Here is a 25,512-nt window from a genome sequence, read left to right on the forward strand (position 1 = left end):
TTCAATATCGAAGCTGGACGTCATTTTTAAGAATTTAAGAAGGATAAACGCCATTTTTTGTAATAGAGATTATATACAATTCACGACAGCTTCTGACAAAAAACATGTATGGGCACAACAAACGAATGCCAGATCAATTGGACAAACAGCGTTCCTATACAGGTAGTTTGCAGTCACGTCTGTCTACAAATATGTTTGGCAGTTTCATCTTCACCCCTCGTGAGTTCTCTTTGGTCTCTCGGTTGGGGTGTGCGTGGTGGTAGGATAGCCCAGCGTTTAAAACATTGACTTGGCACACCGAAGCAACTCACATCTGTACAAACTTGGAAGCATATTTCTTGTGTCTCTCGTCGTGCTAAAAGCGACCTTATGCTGATACCTTACCATAGGCAGACAGTCTTGATCATGATGACAGTGTTGTGGTTTTGAGTACAAAGAGAGAAATGGGGAATGCAGCTCAGCATGTACGGAACACTAACATTTAGTTTTGGCGAAATCTGTTTCCGTTAAACATTTAAAAACGGTTGAGAGATTAGTTTATTTTCTAATTTGATCCAAACAATATATTTATGGTAATGACCTTATATCATATGTTAATTTTTTTTGTACTGCTGTACAAGTAAATGGTTGTAAACAAATGATACTCACAGCTGATATATGTAAACATAAATCTCAGACAAACGGATCCATGTATGTAGAGAGTGGGAGTGAGTTCATTTTTACGCCGCACTCAGCAGTATTCCATCTATATGGTGTAATATAATCTGGTCTGAAGCAGAGCATCCGGTGCTCAACAGCATGAGCATCGATCTATCCAGCTGGGGATGATTACATGTGTGGACCAAGCAGTTTCGTGAGTCAGCGTAAAACTAATTTCACTCACTAACTCTAAGGATAATATGCATGAATTGTTGGAGTTTGCAGGCTGCACAATATTCATTCATTGTCACGTGACTGACAACATCTCGTCCCATGGGTAAACAATGACAGCAGTGGCGCTCACGAACCCTCATTAATGAGGGTTTACAGTTTCGTCAATCGTACGACAACTGACACATCATAATCATTTTGCCGTATTCCCGGTGAACATTTCTGTCTTAAACGACCAACTAAGACCTAAAACTATCTCAGGAAGTATCCCGAGTGACGAGGCAACAAAGCAAGTTCCTCGATCTCACTCATCCCGGACAAACTATTACACGAAGCCGATCGTCGCAGATATTCAACTGGAGGAATCTGTCGGTAATTTCAAGAGAAAAGTCAGCTGTTTTCAGGGAAACGACTTGCTAAAATAATTACACGATTCTGGGAAATATATAAAAAGAAATATATATTTTCTGTAAGTAACAAGACTCCCAACATGATCTCATCACATCAGTACGACGCTAGTTCAGTCACCATCTGGAGTACGTAACGAGACAACAAATTCAGTGTCTCTCAGCCCGGCCAGACCATATAATATATCCAACCGACCGCCATAGCGGCAGATACTCTACACAGTACGCGCAACCCCGCGGCAACTCGCGATATCTCCTGCACTGTCGCAAAATCAGTTGGTGTGAACAGACCGTTTCTACTGGTTTCAAATATGGACGTGTTAAGCGGCGCTACAGACGCGTATGAAGGAAAATGGGAAATTCTCACTGAAGAAACCAAAGGCTTTGAGGAATTCAGTGACGCCATAGGTAAGTTTTTAGTGGATGATTGTGATTTATCTGAATACAACAAACATGCCACGCATTAGTCTTGCGCTAGTCACAACAGGATGAATAAGTAGTTTGAATGATAAGTTCTGAAAAAATAACAAATATCAGGCTGGGATCCATTTGCACTGTCCACTCACTCTTTGAAGGAAAGAATTACTATACACACTGAGCTTAGTATTCAGTACAGCCTTGGAGCCTGGCTACGAGTTGCTGTGTACACAAAGTTGCGTGAGAACAGACCGCAGGCAACATGCAGGTCAGCCCTGACATGCAATATACAATCACTGGGCCATCTCTCTCTCTCTCTCTCTCTCTCTCTCTCTCTCTCTCTCTCTCTCTCTCTCTCTCTCTCTCAAACACACACACACACACACACACAGAGCTTTCGCTCGTTAGATACATTATGAAACTACTCGTTAAATGGTATCTGACAGACACTCGTTTAGTAATCTCTATATAACAAGTAGTTTCCAAAATAATAACACAACACGGATCTTCTACATGTTTCAATCGTGTATAGTCAGGGAGAAGTGATTTCAGTTACACGGGCTGTTATGACGTCGCTTTTGTCTTGACGTCACAATACAATTGTATACAAATGTTGTGACGCGGCGTTGCCATGACGTCACATTGGCGGCTTTAACACTGACACTAATACAAAAGAAGCATAAGAAAAACAAGTATAATCCCAATACACTGCGTTATTGCTTTAACGATGGACACAATTCTTTAATGAAAACGTTTTCTTTAGCTTTACGCAGAATGGCATCAGCAGTATTCATTTTGTGAAAAGGGAATATTTTAAGTTCCATTTTTTCTGCTGCGCATTTGTCGATGTGAGCACATAAGGGGATGCACCTTGTTTTGGGGTCCTTAATCTGCTGTTTATCGACGCGCATTCTGTCCCTCAAGCACTCCGTTTGTCCAATGTATTCTTCATGGCACCCTTGGCATATAACAACATAATAATGTGTTTTGCGGAGCAGTCCATGTTAGAGTGTACAAACGTTTCTTTCCTGTTTTTGAAATTAATACATGAGCTTTCAAGTATACACTCACAATTTCTACAATTTGCCCGTTTGCATTTTGAGACACTGAATTCTGTAGGTTTATACATGAGTCGAATTTGGCACGTGTCAATGTGTGTTTTAAGTTACGACTTTGGCGTTTACTTTTTATCATAGTTACATTTGTTCCATAATTCGATTCATTTTAATATCAGCATTTAAGATTGGAACATTTTGTCTTATGATATGAAAAAGTTCCGTATTCCTGGGGTTGTGTGTCGACAGTGTCTTTCAACAGTGTCTTTCTGTCTATGTTCATTGCTTTCTTTATTCCTTCCACAAGTAGAACTGGGTACCCACGGGTCTGAAGATACGATTTTAATTCATCAATTCGTATATTCCTTGTCGGTATTTGAGACACAATCATGCAGATACGTCTTGCTAAATTATATGGAATGCTTCTCTTTATATGACTCGGATGACAAGATGAAAAATGTAGATATTGTTTAGCATCTGTAGGTTTATAATATATGTGTGTTTCTAGGTCACGTCTGTTTCTAGGTCATCTGGTTCTAGGACACCATGGTGTCTAAAAATGGAATTTCAGAGTAATTTGAGTCCATGGCAAAATGTAAAAAATCGAGTTATTTAGGATGTTATGAAACAAAGTTAATTTTTCATCTCCACAGGGCCATAGCATGAAGCAATCGTCAACGAAACGTCGCCAATTTGTTCATATAACACACACACACACTAACACACACACACACACACTAACACACACACACACACACACACACACACGCACACACACACCTATATATAGTATATGTGTGTGTACTTGTTTGTATATATGTGTGTGTGTGTATATATGTGTGTATGTGTGTGTGCGTGTGTGTGTGTAAGATCAACAACTGACAAGCAGTTGACGGACTTAAACCTACACCGTTATCTGTTGGTTGTGTGATGTGATTCTAATTGATAATGTGAAGCCCCAACGCCAGATGTTGTGAGTCTTTGAATGCATGCATATCGCTTGTCCATGCTGCATCCCTGTGGGCTGTAATACTCTACAGTTTTTTTCCAGGACGTCCTGAAGAAAACCGTACACATGTGAGAAATCAGGTATATGTGGTGGAGTACAAGAAGGACGTCAACAACGTGAATGTCACGGTAGAAATGCAGGGGGTCAGCACTCCCAAGACATTCTCGTGGACGCCTGGCGTGGAGTTTAACTACGTTGGACTTGATCGCGCCAACATGAAGGTGCATATGGATTCGTTGGTATTTGTCCACGCGTGCCAGTCGCTTATCTGCGTACAGAACGGTACACATGTTACAAATCCACACTTGGCGGACTAAACCATGAAACGTTGTACAGTGGTAGGTATGGTTGCTGATTCGGGCCATCGCTTTATCGCCCTGTAAAATCAGGGCGACATAGCGACAAAGCGATAGTACGACATGACATTGCGATATGGCGACACGATATAACGATATGGCGGTACAGCCAAAAACGAAATAACGATATCACAACACGAAATGACGATAACAAGACACGATATAGCGATAACAAGACATGAAATTGCAACAACTCGACACGACATTGCGATAACTAGACAGGAAATGGCGATATCACGACACGAAATGGCGACAACACGACACGAAATGGCGATAAAACTGGGCGATATCGCCATTTCGTGTCTAGTTATCGCCATTTCGTGTCTTGTTATCGCCATTTCGTGTCGTGATATCGCCATTTCGTGTCGTGTTATCGCTATATCGTGTTGGGTTTTCGCTATTTCGTTTTCTGGCCGTATCGCAATATTGCTATATCGTGTCGGCGTATCGCAATGTCGTGTCGTGCTATCGCTTTGTCGCGATGTCGCCTTGATTTTGCAGGGCGATAAAGCGATGACCCGAATCAACCACCATTATCATGATAGAACATATTTTTGGGGGTGCACGATTTTTTGTGCCCATTTTCCGAAAAAGTCCAAGCTGGGGTCCAAAAATCAAGAATTTCCAATTTTATCACAATATGGCTTTCTCCCGATGGATAATAGCAGAAAATCTCGTAAGTGTTGGGGATCATCATGATAAAACATATTCTGGATAATCAAGTTAATAAAAAAGTTATTGTTTTGATCAGTCTCGTGACGTTATTTTGTCAAACATCGAGCTCTGTGATTCTGAAGTCTCCCTGAACAGTTCCCATTGCTGTTACAGAGCGATGTACATAGAAGTTGAGAAGATGCACAAATTCACTTCTTTGAGCATAGATGTTGAGACTTGCAGCCATATTTGATAAGTTCTCGAAAACTACGCGAAGTTTCTGGCAGTGTCATCCACACCCTCGTACTCACGCCGTCAAAGGAAACCCAAGCAGTTTTCTTGCTTTTTCCACAGAACTGTTATGTAGTGTCAGAACCAGTGTCAGAAAAAGGGAAGTGTCACTCACCTTCGACAGTCCAGGTCTTGGAATATTTTGTTGATGTTTTTCCATTGTCCAAAATGGCACCCATGGCTGAACAGCAGACTTTAGTTCAACCAGTTTAAACATCATCACCTGATGTTTAACCATGATGTTTGGAGCACCAAGGCAAATTCTGGTGTCCCTCTCTGATCATCTTCACTCCCGTCTGTCACCACTGACTCCACAGCTGTTATGAATACCGACTTTCCTGGTTGGTAAGCGCTGCCAGCCAAACCATTTGTTAATAACGCACAGGGTTCTTCTTTAACCTTTGATTATTTTAGAAAAGGAGCAAATATCATAAGTATTTTAGTAAGACGGGAATAATTTTTTCTAATGCCATTTCTTAGCTTTTTTCATATTGTCTCCTTCAGACTACCTTCTTTGTAGATGATGTAGATGTCGATATGATGGCAGTCATGGTGGTACAAGACCATCTGAGCTCTGATTTGCAGTTTGGGTGGTTTCATGAGAAAAGAACTGGCGTATCTAACATTCAAGAAACATCTGACTGAAGAGACTGTGGTCATTCGTTCGCTGTTTGGTTTAGACTGAGGTTTTGTTTGTGCTCACATGAAAACACGGAGGTGATTTTTCTTTATGGAGCTGTGAACTGACTCATTTCTCTGTCATTTCTACTCATTTCTCTGTCATTTCTACCAAAACATCCTTTACAATTTTCTCATATTAGCCTTTTCTTGTTTTCTCTACGATTTTATAGATGCCACGACATCTTCACCAACACAGTGATGCTCATCAAGGGTCATCAGTGCAGGAGTTTCTTCCAGGAAGGGATTTCCCATCGAAACAATTCTTCCATATCCAGTTAAGGCAACATTCTGTTTATTAAGTGCACCACCCAACTTTGTTGTTTTGATCATGAGCTTTATCCAAAAGCATGGCAGAAAATGTTTGTTGATGTTGTTGGGAAATATCAGCCTCTATGAAGGGACTCTCTTCCGTCAACTGGAAGGGCTTTGAGATCTCTGATGAGAACTGACAACCAGCCTGCATAAATGGTGTGATCAAGATGCAAAGAACAACAGGACAAGTTGTTCCATTACCTAGATGTACGGAGACATGTTTCGTTGGGGAAGGGATCTCACAAAGATTACTGTCAGGGTCTCAAGCTGAAGAATCAAATCTCCAAATTTGAATGACTCTTTTTATGACATCCAATTTTTCAGCCAGTCTTCAAATGACTGGTGAACGTGCAGTTCCTGTGAGGACATTTTCCATATGGTTGTTTCAGTGTGAAGACCTCCAAGCATGGTAGTGTACAAGTCTTCTTCAAACACATTAGGTCATCTTCATTCAACATATTTTGCTAGAGCAAGAAGGGTTGGTCTAAACCAATGGCTGGGAGTTGTCCTGGATTGAATGTTCTGTGACTGTATAGATGATAGACATGCCGTGCCTAGCCATGGAAAGACTTGCTGCTTTGCTTTTGAAGAGTGGAAAGAGAGAACACATTCCTGTTGCAACCTGTTACTGGGATTGACGAGAAACATAAAATGCACCAGACAATGAACTCAACCATTTCCAATTAGCAAGAGGGCCAATTCAGTGATTGAATCAAGGCTCCTCGTGATTGAATCAAGGCTCCCCTTTAACTTGTCCCAGACTTGATGATGCCTGTGAGTTGTAGGCTCATTAACTTTATCCACATTAAAGGCTAGTGCAGAAACTATACAGTAACTGTCGGAAAGTGTAAGTTTGGAAGAATTTGGAATAGTGTCTACTGAAATAGGGTTTCTTCTGGTAGCCTTATCAAATGTGTCTGCAAATCTCAACCTCTATGCTCAAAGGAATGCATTTGTAAATCTTCTCAGCTCCTATGCATAACACTCTGTAACTGCAATGAGAACTGTTAAAGGTCACATGCAACGTAAAACATAACTTTGCAGATTCTGATACCTTTTGGTGTGCACTTACCGGAACAAATCATCAAATATGCCAATTCAACCTATAAAGTTGAAACAGCTACGCTGCGCCGCGCATAACGCATCCACAGTTAATAGGTTCGCGGAGCTTCAAACAGTATGCATGCCCGGAGTATGAGGTCGTGAGCAGTAGTCTAATCTTGGTTGCGTACACAAACCTGTAAATAATCTACTCGTTACGTAAAAAGACTTGTTGATTGTGGTAAGCAGTCTCTGTCACAGAGAAAGCTCAGTGTCTGGTTTATTGACACCTACATGTCTGCCTGCCTGTCAGCTAAAGTTAATATGTAAAATACACAGCTTCAGTCATTGACCATATGCAATTTAAACTTAAAACCTATCAGGCTATACGCCATAAACAACATAAATTGATTTATGACTGGTGCACCCGAGTCCTGTCTCTGCCACATCATGTAATTAAGCATGTGTGATACTTGTACACATGACATGTTTTTATGCCTGTGGGTTGCAAAGAAACTACATCCATTTTTCTCGGACTGGATCTGACGGAAACTGGTGCACACTCATGTCACTTTCAAGTCCTGCTTTGTACTTGGACGAATGACAGTTTCCAGTAGTTCACCATCTCTGCTGAGGTGATTTTTGATCGGATCGAACGGAAATTCAGAGAACATGTATTTACAAAACCCAACATCTCCATATACGATGTACATTCTTTATGGATAACAACTTCTTCTAGTGTATATGATTTTGTTTCACAACGGTATATGAATCCATACTGAAACGACGCAACAAGTACAATAAAAGAAGTTGTTATCCATAAAGAATCTTACTTTCTTGTGACTCGCCATATACTTCTAAAATTCCCATCAAACAGATCATCTTTCTGTACACACAATGAGCACAATGTGTATCAGCAAATGAACCAACCAATCGGAAGCCGTCGTTACACTTGCGTGCACATCCACCTGCTATGACTGGGTTCGGTCTCCCGAGGGCTTCGTTTCGAGACAGTAAGCCCAAGTACAAAATATTGCACTTTTGAATCGCGATTGTAAGCCTCTAATTTTGTTTATTTGTTTTCACAAGCAGCAATGTATACTATATGTCATGAATAAATGATAATTGTGTTTTAATTATGCTTGATTTTTTGGTTGCATGTAATCTTTAAGGGAGGCTTCAGAATCACAGAGCTCGATGTTTGACAAAATGAGGTCACGAGACTGATCAAAACAGTAACTCTTTCATTAACTGAATTGAACATGAATCGTGTTTGTTGGATTTCCTGAAAGCACTAGAAACAGCCCTTCGAATTGTGAATATATCTGACATGTTGCAACAAATGAAGATTAATATCGTGGGCAACCATTGTGAATGGACTTCAGCACTATTTGTGATTTGTCTGCTGTCTTAACGCACAGCTAAAAGAATAAGTTTTATCAACATGTTCCCTTGCACTGTGCAAGATTTTCTGCTTGTGTCAGCGAGGTGAAAAGTTCATGTAGTCAGGTCACGAGACTGATCAAAACAGTAACTCTTTCATTAACTGAATTGAACATGAATCGTGTTTGTTGGATTTCCTGAAAGCACTAGAAACAGCCCTTCGAATTGTGAATATATCTGACATGTTGCAACAAATGAAGATTAATATCGTGGGCAACCATTGTGAATGGACTTCAGCACTATTTGTGATTTGTCTGCTGTCTTAACGCACAGCTAAAAGAATAAGTTTTATCAACATGTTCCCTTGCACTGTGCAAGATTTTCTGCTTGTGTCAGCGAGGTGAAAAGTTCATGTAGTGTTAAAATTGGAAATCCTAAATTTCTGGCGGCCATCGGACGCAAGCTTTGTTTCGGAAAATGGGGCCAAAAAAGTGGGCACACCCAAACCATATGTTTAATCATTATGTTCACTAGCACTGTGCAAATATGATCTACAGAAAACCAGCAGGGGAAAGTCACATATTGTTAGCATTTAAAATCTTTAATTCTTTAAAAAAAGACAGGGGTTCGATTCCCCTTATGGATACAATGTGTCAAGCCCATTTCTGATTATCCTCCCAACCCCATATCCTCCACGCCAAATCCCCACCACACCCCACACCCGAGACATTGCTGGAATACATTTCTAAAGGCGGCGTAAAACTAAAATCATATTGCTGAACAACTATTTAGACTGTGAGAGGTCACTGACGTTTCCTGGTCAGTGTTTTTTCTTGCAATCGTGTTGGTGATCACAAGCATCTATCATGTCGTAATTCTGTCGCTTGAATGAAGGTATAAATTGTACGCTTTTTCTGAACCACGACGCACAAAACGGGTAGAATAATGGGACACCCAATTTCACCAACTTCATCAATTCTTATGATTGATTTAAGAAATGACTTGAGTTGCTGAAGAGAACAGTTTGTTACAGAGCACCATACGCTGGGACGGAAATGTTTGCCGTGAGGACCACGCCTCTGAAACTGGAAAATGGACCGCGATCAGAACTGTTGACGGAGATTCAATGACACTGGTAACTTAATAACAGATTTGGGATCCTTCAAGGAAAGATACTTTGCTGCTACGACTTTCATACCTATCCCACTTCAACTTCTTGCTTTATATCGCAGCTGTCCATGCGCTTCCTTGATTCACAATGGCGACCCCCACTACTGGCGACTCGCTACGTGTTTAAAAATATGCAAGAACGTGTGGTAAAGAAAAGTGTCAATGCCTATATTTTGCTATAATGTTACTGAAAAAGTTACTTGCAAGTTCTAATCAGCAGTTCTTGTATGTTTCAAGTAAGTATAATCTTGTGGCCAAGCAGTGGAGGCCTCCATTGTGTCGTACTAGTCCTTACCCCATTGATCAGTGAGCGCCAGCGCAGCATATAGAGGGAACCAGGTTGATCCAGACTCATATCTCGGTGTCCTAGACCAGAAACAGTCTCTTAACATGTATATTTTTAATTAATGAAACAGAGTGTTCCATCCAAATAAGACTGGGTGGAAGAGACATAACGGGCTGTTCTCTATTCTCCTACATCTCTGTTCGCCTACATTCTTAAAACAACATGTCTTCAGGGTCTGTTGACCATGATAAACGAGCATCACACCTATGATATGAAAACTTGTCTCTTTTATTTGAAAAAAAGAAAAAGAGGTATATAGAGGTGTAAAATTACTTTATTTATTAATATTAAATGATATTTAATGCATGTCTGTATGGCATCTACTGTTTGAGTGTAGTTATGTAAAAGGAGTGTGGACTGAACTGTCTTCATGGCTCGGGATATTGGGCGAAGGACAAACTGAATTAACATTAGAAAACATATTATTTGGTTTTAAGGGGAAAATAACAACCCTCTAAACGCTATGAGAAGAAAAGGCGTTAAACCTTAAAACTTTCACCAGATCAAAAGTGAGTTAAGAAATATTACAAATGCATTCTCCCGGCGACCAAGCAAATAAAAATAAGTTGCTAATATTTTTAGGCCATTTATAAAATAATCACTACTAATAAAAGAACGTTCATTCGCCAATACTTTACATCTAAATAAGTAAGTGGAATTCAAATTGGATATGCTTATCTTCCTACACCACTAAATATTCTTACAACTACAGTCGATATCACTTTATCTCTGGTCAGGCGGTTACATTGTAAGAGTAGGGGTGCAGTTTTCCATCCTGATTAGTCAGCTTTGATTTTGTTTGCTGATTGGAGACGAAGGCGAATAGAGATGTATATGATTAGAGACTATACCCACTCAACATGGATGGCTAGCAAAGTGGGAGGGTGAAGTCTCTTAGGAAGTCGACTGATTTACAAGTGGCCTTAATTAGCTTAATATGGTTGGGAAAAGCGGATTCGTTACGCTTTCACTGTAAATACATACCTCATCTGAACAAAACAGAACTTACCGACTATTGCGTTATTTAAATACTCAAATACTTGTTTTCAGACATCTGAATGCAATGGCGTCACCATGGTTGAGAAGTTTAAACGTGTGTGAAGTCAGCGGAATCATACCACCTTGAATCCCATATCGGTCGCCATGTTTGAAGTGGTATCCTGGGTACCTGGCCTTCGTTTGAAATATTCGCAACTGTGATTGGCTGACAAAATTGAAAATTGCAAGCACTGATATTACTGAGACATAATTTGCAAAACTATCATTCGATTAAATTAATGATTAATATGTTTTGCTCACTATATGTCGCTTTAGTAGCGACAATACCGGTGACAATAATGAATATTTTTTTATTTTGTTCACTCTCACTTTTTATGAGTGATTTATAAATGATCAATTTTCGTTTCATTATTCAATTTCTTATAGTTTGTATTTTTGTTTCAAACGGGAACTTTATAGTTTTTGTTGTCCAAAATATAACAACTTGATTTTTTGACGGAGCATGGTAAATTACACGGTTTTCAGGAAGCGACTACTTTATTTTAAAAAATCTTGCATTATTTACTGTAGTAATTATACCAGCGCTGTAACTAATGATTTCAACAATCATTTCACTGTGTTGTGAATAAAACTGGGAAATTTAATCAAGTATTGTCGTTTTAGAGTTACAATTACATAATTACACAATGATAAAGCAAAAATGGACGAAAGGGTTAGACCGAAGACCTAATTCCCCACATGGTTCGATTCCCGGCATGAGTACTATGCGGTAAGCCTGTTTCCGGTGTCCCCCGCCGTGACATTGCTGGAATATTGCTAAACGGCGTGGAGCTAAACTCACTCACTCACATTTTAGGTAGAACGTATGGATGGTGGTTGCGTGCTAAAGATCAGAATATCGTATTCGAAATCTCGACTAGCGAATCCTGTCCCTGTTGAGGAAAGCAACTCTCCACAAATGCTTTCAGAATGAAGCAGACAAAAGCCCGATTGGGTAAAAGCCCGAAAAAATCATTGTCCCCACAGACCATAAGGGCCTGCATACGTGTTGTTGAGCGCCGCATTCAGCACTATTCCAGCTTTATGGCGGTGGTCTGTACACTCAGTCTGGATCAGACAATCCAGTGGTCAACATCATGAGCATCCGTCTACACAATTGGGATGCGATGACATAAGTCAACGAAGTCAGTGAGCTCATTATAACCGGAATCTTCACGGGTCTGTTTATCAAAGGCCGAGCCCGCTCTCTTGATCTGATCTCCTACATGGTTACATTGTGTGAAGCCCATGTGTGGTGTCCCCAGCAGTGATATTGTTGGAAGATTGCTATAAGCGGCGTAAAACCATACTCACTCACTTCCTTGGTTGATCGAATACATCATATAAACACAACCCTGAGTATATCCATTAATTGCTGTTTAATGCCTTGAAGTTCTTTAGACATCATCTCAGTTACCCCAGCTGTAAGGGGCTGTGGGGTAACCGGGGAACTCGTCACGACTAGGCCCCGGGTTGAATTTCCCTCATAGGTACAATGCGTAGAGCCTATTTTGGTGTTCTCCGACGTGATATCGGTGCAGTGTTGTTAAAAGCGGCGTAAAACCATACTCACTCACTACCTAAGCTATAATTCGAAATTCATATTACGGGTGGTCAGACTGAGGGCAGTAGTTCAGACTGTTGGCAGTAGTTCAGACTGAGGGCAGCAGTTCAGACTGAGGGCAATAGTTCAGACTGTGGGCAGCAGTTCAGACGGAGGGCAGTAGTTCAGACTGTGGGCAGTAGTTCAGACTGAGGGCAGTAGTTCAGACTGTGGGCAGCAGTTCAGACTGTGGTCAGTAGTTCAGACTGAGGGCAGTAGTTCAGACTGAGGGCAGTAGTTCAGACTGTGGGCAGTAGTTCAGACTGAGGGCAGTAGTTCAGACTGAGGGCAGTAGGGCGGTTTACAGCCTAGTAGTAAACGTCAACCTCGTCACATCGAAGACGAAGCTCATTTCTGGTGTCCTCTGTTGCGATATTGTTGGAATATCGCTAAAAGCGGCGTAAAACTAAACTCACCCATCCCATTCCTAACATGGCTGAAATGTCTGAAAAACCAATTCACCTTATTGACACTACTGGTGGCGTAAAACAAGATTCGGTCAGCCTGGTAAAACCTCCCTGACATGCTACCTTTTCCCTGTCAACATCATACTATAATCAAGTACCAACACCCTAGCTCATGGTACTACATTGAACCCTCGTAAATGTAATATAACACCCTTAAGCATGTAATTTTCAATGGTGTTTTCGATGTTTTCCTAAAAAATGATTCTTTAATGCTCACTCTGATAATGCTGCAATAAGCGGTTTTAAAACACCCAGTCACAAGCTAAGAAAACAGTTTAGAATTAACATGATATGGGTAACAGGACTCGCACCACAATCTCATCACAGCAGAACATTGAAGTATTATGAGCAACGCATGACAACCGGAAGTGAAGTAAATCATGAGTTATTCTTCCTTCCGACCCTGATTCCATAACCAGCCCCATCTAGTGAAGACACAACACACCCAGTGTCTCTCAAACCGGACAGACTGTATGACATAGACCCCGACCGCCATACCAGCCGACAGTCAGTTTCTTTTCAGACCCAGCCCCCAACCTCGCGACATCTCGTGGTGTCTCCTGCACGGAGGAATAATCAATTCTTGTGTATAGCATCGTCTCTCAGTGGCGTCTCGCATGGAGTTGTACCAGGGAAGGTGGGAGCTACTCCCTGAAGAAACCACAGGCTTTGAGGAATTTAGCGATGCTATAGGTAAGACCGTTCTATTACAGTCTTATGATTTCTCTGAAAGGAACCGCTATGCCTCACGCACGGGCATACATTAACCCCTGAATTCCTGTTTTTATCGATCGAAATCTCCCGAGTCGTGCTGACATTTTGCCAGTCTTCATTCTATGTGAAACGACCTGGTTAGGTCTTTGTGAACTATATCACGCACAGATAGTTATGTGTATCAGTCGTGTGACGAGATATGCAAGATATCAGCTGATATCGTGAGAGAAGACGGGTCGTCCTGGACAGGCTGGTAGTTAGACAGAGTGATGGGTTATCGATCGGTGAATGGAGAAGTAGAGAGGGTCATAGTGACTGATGTGAGGCTGCAGATGGTGACGGGGCATGTGCATGACATTGTTAATAAATTGATCTGGGGATGATGAATCTTTCATGACCTGAGCTTGCAATCACGTCAGTTTTACCAATACGTGCCATTGTGATTTATCCTTACTCACGAATAGACAGAAATAGGTTTGAGACCGAATGAATTTGAATAGTTGTTAATTGCTTATTGCATTCAAAACATTCGCAGTCTGACACTAGACAGGCTTGATTCTGCTTACTGAAGTATCACCTCGTAAAAGAATCCCTAGACTAACGATTAATTATTTTTATTTTACAAATACACCCATTTAAACTGAAAAGGAGACCCAGAAAATTTGAACCTGAACCATTGGATATCTAGACTTACTTCATTTAGGGCTTTAGGGGAGTTCTATACTGTAGGGGAAATCAATATGGTTTAGTGATTGTAAGACCGATTACACAATCCCAAGCTATATCACTATATTACTATAAAACGTATTACTGCTGTTTCACGTTAATGTTACCGCTATTTCATGTTAATGTTACCGCTATTTCACGTTAATGTTACTGCTATTTCACGTTAATGTTACTATTTCACGTTAATGTTACAGCTGCTTCACGTTAATGTTACCGCTATTTCACGTTAATGTTACTGCTATTTCACGTTAATGTTACTATTTCACGTTAATGTTACTGCTATTTCCCGTTAATGTTACTGCTGTTTCACGTTAATGTTACTGCTGTTTCACGTTAATGTTACTGCTATTTCACGTTAATGTTACTGCTATTTCATGTTGGCTCGTTGTTTAACGTCGCATTCGACAAATATGGGCGGTGGTCGCCTCTTACGACAAGCATATGTCACTGAAGACCAATTGTAACCTGGCTAGCTATTCTCGAAACCTTCGTAGCCCTACGAACGTCTTAAGCCCATTCTTAACACACTGGTTACGATCAAAGTTTAGAATTCTTAGCTCTACGTACGTGTCGAGAATAAGGGCCCTGGATCTTTACGGGTCAGTGTCAACGTTTACCAGAACGTGTAAAGCCCATTGCTGGTGTTCCCCTCCGTGACACCGTTGGGATATTGCTATACCATACTCACTCACTCACTCGCTCACTATGATGCAAATTTGAAACAGTGTTTGACAATATGCAGATGAAGACAAATAAACTGAGTCTTTTTATGGGTCAAAGGGTCAATGTTTCTTCGTATCAAATCATTGCGTAAATTTCCACAGCAGCGGGTTAATTTGTGACAGGAAAAACGTTTCATTGATACACGGCGGGAAGAAAATTTACAGCGAGCAGGAGGGAGGGAAAACACCGAGATAAATAGGGACAGCTTGAAACCGAACTACTACAAGCACGCACGCACGAACGAACGAACGAACGAACGAACGAACGCACTCACACATACGTGTCGTGATATAAATGAATTATTTCTTCATGTGGTAACCGATGAGAGTTCGGTGTAGTGTTGTTGCTGACATATGTTGCTAACATTTGTTGCTAAGACCAGTATTGTAATGGTCTTCTGTCTAGTTGCATCTTGTTGTTCCTCAGCGATCAATGTTGACATGCCGTAAACACAACACTGTACACCGTTTCCACAAACAGAAACCGTTATTGTGGGCTATAAAAGGAGCTTCAAGGATCCACTCATGTAAGGCTGGTACAAATTCCTGTTATCAAACAAAATGTCTTTTTGTTACATTGACAAGTCATCAAATTCTAGCAAAAAATAAAATTCAATCGAATTGCCAAGACGACGACATCGGGGTCACCAAACATGTAACACGCTGTTGCCATTCCTATTGGCGTGCACAATGTATTAAACAGTATGCATGTACAGTCAAATCCGTTGTGTCGAATCTTCGATTATTCACAGTTTATGTGTCGAACGTCGGATATGTCAACAATTACAGACGGGCACGATTGTGTCGAAGCTAAACTTCGAGATATCAGAGTTTCGAAACAACCGGAATATAAATGGATGAAGAAAGAATACGGAGGGGGTCAACCTTCTGTGTGAATGAGTTTAGCTTTACGCCGCACTCAGCAATATTCCAGCAATAAACTTCTATCATGTTACATGTTAGTCTATAGATGTATACCTTTGGAATCAACACCAAAGGTTAGGTTGACATGTAACATCTTACAACACAATACAATTCTCTTCTGTAAAGTGAGCATAGGTGGCACAGTGGTCTGAGGAACCGCCATTTGCGAGTCAGTAGGTTCGTATCCTACGTTCAAAACTGCTGGCTGGCTTAATAGTTAAAGAACAGCGTTACAGCCAACTCACTCTCACAGAAACCCAAATTCTCCCATATTTTGTACAGTCCCGCCTCGTTGTGTTGACTTTGATATGGCGAACGTACGGGTACCTCGAACTTGAAGTGGAAGTACTTTGGTGTGCGTATAGATATTTGTTCATCATTTTTGTCGACTTAATGGAATCTAGGTTAGCTATGGCAACAGCTAACTAACTTCAGTCACATACCACTTGACACAACGATCAATGATTGGCTGTATATGGCGACCTCTTGTGAAGATTTGCTTTTTGATTATTTGCTCTGTTTTTGTACTCCATAACGATAATAACTCAGTGATGTACAGTGCTGGACTGGACCTCATATGTCTTCCACATGTGACGCTGAGCACACACTGCTGCAGCTGAAGTTGATCTCACTTCATATGTCAGAAATATAACACGCGTTAATCCCGACGGAACACTTCTCATGAATGTAAATTGATCGCATTTACGGCTTCAGGAAATTAGCATTGTGTGTGTTCGGTGGAGGTCAGTTATATTACAACCAGAGTCAGCTTGGAGTGAGTGAGCGAGTTTAGTTTTACGCCGCACTCAGCAATATTTTAGCTGTATGGCGGCGGTCTGTAAATAATCGGATCAACAACATGAGCATCGATCTGCGCAATTGGGAACCGATGACATCTGTCAACCAAGTCAGCGAGCCTTACAAAAAGATCACTTTAGTCGCCTCTTACGTCAACCACAGTCGCCTTTCATTGCAAGCATGGGTTGCTGAAGGCCTATTCTACCCCGGGACCTTCACGGGTCGAGTCAGCTTGGAAGTCATATCAGTTGTCGAGAAACTTCGTGACAGGTAGTGGGTAGTCTCCTCTGTCCCTGAACCATGTACGGCCCACAACCTCGTACTGACTACAGTGCAAAATTCCTGAATGACGAGCACTGCCTGTAACGTAGACTGACGCTGGTTGATTATTTAACACCGATGTATTCCTGCAATAGGGCGGCGCAAGTCAAAACATTGATTCCAGAACAGTCTCGTTTCCAGTTTACGGTGTTCCGTCCTATTGCGCAACTTAAAGCGCTGTTAATCAGTATGATCTGATACGTCTAATAGTATGCACTTATATATTGCCATTGCACACTCTTTCTAACGTTTACAAACACATCGTACACCATGCTCTGTCGTACACCAAGCTCTGAAAAACGGAAACCTGGAAAAAGTGGAAGTCTCAAAACGAGGCTCTGCTGCTAGAAAGGTTTGGGGTCTGGTACGGAATTGGTATTATATCAGTCTCAATTTGTGTTACAGAACTACTCTGAATAAGCGCAAAAAATATACTACTAGTGTAACCAGTGAGCCAGATGCATGCATTGTAAATCATTTTACGACCTCATCAAACGGAGGTAGACTGTGATTTCGTAATTAAGGTATGCTGCCTGAACCTCGACATAAAATACAGAAATGCGGTGTTATTAAGGTTTACATTTACAATGCATTTGTAAATACCATTGTCATGTGAAACTAGGAGTTGGAATTCAGTGTATATATATTTGTGTGTCTATTTTCACTTTCACACGAGAAAATTCGGATCGACCGAATAGTAGATCGTTGTCTAATGATGTGACTCATGTTTCGGTAATTTCTGAACTCATCATATTTATATATATTTCTGAACTCATCATATATATATAACTTATACACCTGCTGAAATAGGCGATGTATAATTTTCAATGTACTCCGCTGGGAATTCCGAACTCTTCTGGTGCTTCATGGTAGTATTTCTTTGTCTCGAAAAACATTGAATCACGCATGATGCACGGAAATTACCGATGTTTTGCGATTGAAAATCGATGGAAGGGAGATAACTCTAAATCTGTTTACCTGTGTCGTCTGCAAAATGGCGAGTCGCCTCGCATTCAAGAGAAGTGCTTCAAACAGTTTAAAATTAAAATTCAGGTGTTCGTTAAGATAAATACGTTGTTCACAGGTCCCTAGGGGTCCATGGGCTCATGTACCCTCGAGGTATGTCGAGGAACATAAACAAACCTGGAGGGTACATGAGCCCATTGGCCCCCTCGTGACCAGTGGACAACTTATAATGTTCATTTCAGAGACTAGTTGTTGGTCTAAGATAACATTGTATCAATGTTCCAGGATGTCCAAAACAAGGTCGCGAAACGTTCAAGAAACTGGTGTATGTAGTCGAGTATACGAAACACGGAGAGAGCTGGCAAGCAAGAGCGGAAGTAAAGGGATTCGGAGAGCCCAAGGAATACTCGTGGACACCGGGGGTGGAGTTTGAGTATGAGGGACTCGATGGAATGAAGATGAAGGTCGGTATCTACTGCTGAGCTATCCGTCCGGGTACGGCAGCCATATTGCAAACGAGCTACACATAAGCATGACATTCACTGGGCCATTTCGGTACCAGTTGCAATGAATCTACACACGTCTACTTAGCTCTAGAGGCCATAACTAATGCATTGCAATCTGCAGTGACCTTATTTAGGCTTCAGTATTAGGTCCATGCTCTTAAATCATCCACAACTCGTATTTTGCTCTGGGATATACTCTCTGAAACAGACTTTGGAACTCATCATTTCAATGGATAGGATGTCAGGTCCTGTTATATATTTAATATTTTAGAATATGGCCTCCGTTTATCGGTACTTGTGTAGAACATACATACATACATACATACATACATACATACATACATACATACATACATACATACATACATACATACATACATACATACATACATACATACATACACTTGCCAGTCCTTGTGTTAGTCCCTTAGCGCCAGGCAGGGTAACATCAAGTGCCACCTTCCAAAATCGATTGGCACCTGGTCGGTTGGAGGTAGCCTAATGGTTAAAGCGTTCGTTGTACTCGCCAAAGATCCGTGTTCGATTCCCCACGTACGTAAAATGTCTGAAGCCCATTTCAGGCGTCCCAGGAATATTTTTCTAAACCCTCACTCACTCACTCACTCACTCACTCACTCACTCACTCACTCACTCACTCACTCACTCACTCACTCACTCACTCACTCACTCACTCACTCACTCACTCACTCGTTAGGTATGACTCAAACAGGGGACACACTCTGCAGGCTGAAGCTGCACCAGGTAGAGGGTTCTGACGTGTAACGATTCCATGCCATGCACCGCTAAATGCAACATTTTGTTACAGAGCACTATCATGTGGGACGGAAGTGCATGCCAGGAGAAACACGCCTCTGATGCTGGAGAGTGGACCTCGGTCCGGACTGTAGATGGAGATTTAATGACCGTGGTGAGTTACTTTGAATGTTTTAGTGAGATTGATTTGTTGTTGAACGCCACTCTTAGCAATATTCCAGCTATATAGTTGTCGTCTGTAATCGAGTCTGGACTAGACAATCCAGTGATCAGCAGCGTGAGCATCTATCCTCGAAATACGTCAGCGAGCTTGACCACCCGTTAGTCACCTCTTACAACAAGCATAGGTTGCCGAAGACTAATTCTAACCGGGATCTTCTCGGGTCATGTTAATGAGAAATGAACTGTGTCTCCTTTACCCATGACTTTGTCCGATACTTTCAATGGAATGAAACAAAAACATCTACAGCAAGCAATTAAATGCAATATCAAGATCGGGTGGTAAGACCAGTCGACTTGGTTGATACATTCTTTATCATTATTATGTCCATCACTGGATTGTCAGCTAGTCCAGACTCGGACAATTACTGAACGCCGCTGTAGAGCTGAACTATTTTTGAGTGCGGCGTTAATTGCCGTACAGAGGCAGACTTATACTGGCTTAGTGTGAGTGGGGAATGTGTATTTCTTCATGTCTGGTATTCTTTTAAACTACCTATAGACAACGGATCATAGGACTGTAATACATGACAAATGGATACTGAAATAAGTAAGGGACGCAACCCTGTCCAACGAATTGCACGCCTTTGATGCTTAGCCGGTCGTGTCTCTTGTTGTCCTTGTTTATAGATACATAAAATGTTAAAAACAGGTTGTGTTCATTCTTGTATTATTTCAATTATCAATAACTTTCAGACATCGGAAAGCAAAGGAGTCTCAATGGTTCAGAAGTTTAAACGTGCCTGATGCCACTCGAACTGCATAACACCATGAAACCCTTTCCGGTCGCCATTTTGGAAATGGTATTTTGGGTACCTGACGTCAGTTTAAACCAGCCGCGTCTGTGATCGTCTGACAATGCGCATGCGCAAAGCGGTATAGATGTACGCTTAATATGCAACTGTTGCCATGACTACTGTCAGTGTATGATTTGAGGAGCAAAAGACACATGTACTAAGTGCAATACATTTAATGAGCGATATCAAAACTATTTACATCAGGCTCATCTTCTGTTATATTTTTTAAAATATGTTTGAAATAAAATGTGTCAATACATGTGTACTTATAATAGGTGTTTCAACGATATTTTTGACATTTTACGTCGATGATTATTTTCTGTCCTCTTAGGGAAATACTGCTTGTGTTTGAGCATTTGTTGTGTTACAATGAAACAGTTATTTGTTCATGGATGAAAATTTTAAATTATATGTATTTGTAATAAGTGATGTTGTGTGTTCAGTTAATACACTTGTTAAATGTGTTGTTCATTTGTACACATGTGTACAAAATGAATATGATTAGTTGTGAGGTATGTACTATTGGAATGAATTCATGAAATGGGGTAAACTAACTTTGTAGTACGAGGACTGGTCAAAAAGTTCCAAGCCTACATAACGTCTCGAACCAGTTGATCTATTTGAGTAAAATAACTGGAAATGCCTGATGGAGAGCACTGTCCAACAACGCTTCTAAGATTAGTTGGTGTCACCAGTCTAGAAGTTATGTGGGCCTAGAACTTTTGACCAGCCATCGTCAGAAGCAGATTAAGAGCGATCACACATGATTGTTTAGTCTACAGTGCACCCTATCGTCAAATACAGAGTACAGATATAGCTGAAACTGAGTTTGATACCAGCTGCAGCTTAGATAGACATAATGTCAAATAGGTTGTCAATTTGAAGTTTCTTATCTACCGTTTATGGCCATTAAACTGTTAAATTAACGTTTATCAGCTGCAGCATATGGCTGGATGAAGCGTCAATTTGAAGATTTTTATCTAATGCTTTTTGTCATTAAACGTGTGAGTTTGAAGTTTTTTTATCTGCTCTTTTTTGTAATTAACTTGTCAAACTAAAGTTTCTCACCTGGTGCATCTTGTAGGATAAACTATGAAATTTGAGTATCTCACTTGATACACCTAGTAGGATAGCAAGATATCAAATTGACGTATCTCACGTTTTGTAACTAGTAGGATAAACAATTGACGTATCTCACCACCTGTAACCAGTAGGATTAACTATCAAATTGACGTTTCTCACCCAGTAGGATGAACTGTCCAACTGACGTTTCTCAGCTGTGTGAACGTATTTGTAAGTTCTACATGAATATGAGTGCAGATGAATGTGATCATGTGACCTGCTCTACATGCCCTCTGGTTGTGCAAATGTATGCTATGAGTGTCACGCTTGGTATGGCGCAATATATACTGGCGCCTCAGATGCATACCCGCTCTCTTTACGCTGAAGACATTCAAGGGAGACAATCGCACTTAACTTGAATATTATAGTCCTAGTGTATTGTTTATTCCTGTAAATTATCCAAGTCTGCGTTCGACCCTTATGTTCAATTATTGAAAACGTATCAGCAATACGTTTGCTATAACAATGTAGAAGGTGATTATTATTAAATCAAAATCATTCAGATGTAGTAATGGATAGTATTTCATTAATAATATTTTATTTATTATTTATTTTTCTGTGTGGTAAGATGCCCCAGTGTCACTATTCATTATCGATTCATACGAGATGAATTTTCATTTTGTTCACATTTACTGGTTGTGAATGTTCTAATCAAAATGTCCATATACAAATTATACAAGTGATAGCTGGTGTACATGAACATTAATATGTTTTTGTTATTATTTTTATTCAAAACCATAAAGCTTTATCATTAGACCAAACGTAACGTTTTAGAATATTACAAAAACTTGCAAACCAGAAATTTCTAGGCAAGAGGTCCTGTGTTACGAGGTAGTGTAGCACTACTAGTATAGTTCGTAACGTGTGCGCAGTATCCTTGATGCGATATACCAACCTGTGCATTCAATAACAGCTATTTTAATGCGTCGTGAATAAAACTATGGAACTGAATAAAATATGAGTTTACGAGAAAATGTTGTTCTTTTTGTATATGTTATGATTAAAAGTTAAACTGTCAACGATAAAGTCAAGAGGACGCAAGGTCCTTTCATGAGTGAACTGAAGTGCTGGTGTCATGGATCAAGGATTCGAATCTTGGATGCAAACCGTTCTGGCCCTTTATGAGATGGAAATCCTCGCAAATTGATTGTTTCCAGATGTTGTTATTTACCTGTTTGCATTATTTCTACGGGATTTATAATCTGGGATATACAAATTATAAGTGCATGTGTTTACACATGCACGCACGCACGCACACACACACACACACACACACGCACACTCACACACTAAATAATAGAATAGGTATCGGGCATCAGTTCAGACTAAGCAACATGAAGACAATTTTTGTGACTTGCACACTGTGAAAACACCAGCATCAGCTAATATTTTTAAAGAGCATTTTGTAGTAATAATACGCTATGTGGAAAACTTGATCCTGTTAGTCGCCTCTTACGACATGCATGGTTTGCTGTAGATCGATTCGAACCAGGTTATTCACGGGTCACTGAGGCCTTCAGGGTTGACACCTTGACGGAGAAATTTTTATCAAGGGGGCTCGAAGGCTGACACCATGATGGATAAATTTTAATTTTTTAGCCAGAGCATTATGAAGCACGAATAATGCCTTGCTTTCAAGCCCAGAAAGGCGGCATTCATGTGGTCATTTAAGGGAAGCCGCTCCTTCTTTATGGTACCGGGCCAGATGCCAACCGGACAAGTGTCCCTGGACAACTGGTCCCTGCCAGAGGCTCGGCATTAACGGGTACAAAAGGACTGGTCGGTTCGGAGTCAGTATGATGCTAACATAGCGTAGTTTGTCAGAGAGCTAGCGCTATAAAGCCAGCTGAAGATAGGGCTAGTACAAGCAGCTACACATACACTCACATGCACGTCGTCATATGAACGAAATATTCTCAGGTACGAGGTTAAACCCCATTTCACTTCACCTCAATTTGGGATATTAAAACTCATTTCACAAAATGTGATTTGGCACGTTTTAATTACACACAACAACGTCATATTGTCAGTTATCATTTATTGCCAGACAAGTGAATATTTACCACAAAAACGAGTTGAATTTCTCTTAAACTGCGGTAGCCGCAAATCTGCGCGGTGCCATGTCAAAATATGAATGATTTATAGCGAGCAGCAAAGAGTCACGGTTACCCAGCCACAGCTGATTATACGTTTTTATTTGGTGTCAGTATATTTTAGACTTAACGAAGGTTGAGTTACAAGAAGCGTAAGACTGTCAGAACAACCTCGCGTTAACAATGAGAGACATTTTTAAAAATCACATATCGTCAATCTCGAGGCTGCCGAGATATCTGAGAAGACATTGTTCGAATCATTGACGCAGTAATTGTTCAAACATGTAACGTAAACCTCAGTAAATATTTGTCTTTTATTACCATTATCGCCGCATTAACGAGGTACCCGGACCTGCTATCTTTACTGACATTCAGATGAATGGACGGTGTTAAATTCCTGGCGGCAACCACAAACGTTGTCTTTTAGCTATATTGTCGGACCGATAGCTGCTCATAAAGCGTGAAATGAGCATGCCCACAAGTCGGCGTAATGCTAAGACCGTTGTTTGGGTCAAATAAGTTCGAAGCAAATTCTGTTTAAAATGCAGTCCATAATTTAATTCTGGAAACCCGTTGGTGCAGTGAGTGATTTAATTCTGGAAACCCATTGGTAGAGCGGGTGAATGATTTAATGCTGAACAACCCATTGGTACAACGAGTGAAGGGACACCAGAAATGAGCTTCACACATTGTACCCAAGTGGGGAATCGAACCCGTGTATTCGGTGTGACGTGCGAACACTTTAACCAGTGGGCTATCCTACTGCCCCCATGGCCAGTTGTACAGAATCCTTGAAGTCTGTGAAGTCTTGCTCAACTTGTACGTTCTCCTTTCAAGATAACGGACAAGTAACAAGATATTTGTTGCAAATAATTGGTCGAAGATCAATATTTGGAATTCATTTCCAGTTACGCGAGTTAGTAGGTATGATTTTACGACGCCTTTAGCAATATGACGGCAATTGTACAAGTTATGCCAGAAAAGGGCTTCACGCACTGTGGGGTATCGAACGTTCTTCGCTTGCTTAAAGACCCTTTAAACGATTTAACCACTAGGCTACCCCTCTACCACTCACTGGCTTAAAATACAACACAAAAGTGCATACAGTCAACGTGAACAAGTGACAAAAATAGTTAAAACAAATCTATAAAATGATAATGAAAGCACCTTTATAATTATGCTTCACAGACGTTTCACGAAGGACATGAACAATACATGAGCATCTTTCAGGTCGAGCCCCGATATACGTGCAAGATTCATACGAGCCCATTGACTGAGCGTGGATTTTGGCGATTAGATCTTACAAACTAATCTATTCGAAATGTAAATGCACAGAGTGAGTAATTTAATTGAGTATGGTATTGTCGATTTTAGCAATAACCAAGGATATCACGTCAAGGACACCTGCATGGGGCTCACATATTGTGTGGAATCGAACCCGGACCATCGGTGTGTAGAGCAAACGCTTTAACCACTCGGCGACCCGCCGCTGCGTATATAACATGAGCTTTACGTTTCTCATTTCAGGACGTAGGTCAGAATTGTTCAGTTCGGAAAAGCCATTCTAAAGTTTAAAGTATACGATGTACCACGACGTGCAGTAAGTTAATCATATTTAGTATTTACAATACACAATATACAATGCATTTTTTTAGAGCTTATCGTTTTAACCATAATTCCAGTGGTCTTTCAAAGGAGCGTGTTGGAGCTCGTCTAAGGGTCCGAGGGGA

The 25,512-nt window shown here is 40.7% G+C and overlaps 3 protein-coding genes across 3 annotated transcripts in view; all 3 read left to right on the forward strand.

The window, feature by feature from the left end:
- The window catches only part of LOC137273437 (uncharacterized), a 270,044-nt gene that overhangs the window by 169,350 nt on the left and 75,182 nt on the right, over positions 1–25,512 (forward strand). The gene's annotated exons all lie outside the window — the stretch shown is intronic.
- LOC137272388 (uncharacterized) lies at positions 1,484–11,635 on the forward strand. Its single transcript, XM_067804765.1, has 4 exons — positions 1,484–1,685; positions 3,801–3,979; positions 9,510–9,611; positions 11,043–11,635. The coding sequence occupies exons 1-4, from the start codon at positions 1,589–1,591 to the stop codon at positions 11,091–11,093; spliced, it is 429 nt and encodes a 142-aa protein (XP_067660866.1). The 5' UTR covers positions 1,484–1,588; the 3' UTR covers positions 11,094–11,635.
- Positions 13,488–22,663, forward strand: LOC137273436 (fatty acid-binding protein-like). The gene is made up of 4 exons (XM_067806124.1): positions 13,488–13,793; positions 18,557–18,735; positions 19,604–19,705; positions 20,467–22,663. The coding sequence occupies exons 1-4, from the start codon at positions 13,718–13,720 to the stop codon at positions 20,515–20,517; spliced, it is 408 nt and encodes a 135-aa protein (XP_067662225.1). The 5' UTR covers positions 13,488–13,717; the 3' UTR covers positions 20,518–22,663.

Source organism: Haliotis asinina, chromosome 2 (assembly GCF_037392515.1).
Source record: "Haliotis asinina isolate JCU_RB_2024 chromosome 2, JCU_Hal_asi_v2, whole genome shotgun sequence".
NCBI lineage: Eukaryota > Metazoa > Mollusca > Gastropoda > Lepetellida > Haliotidae > Haliotis > Haliotis asinina.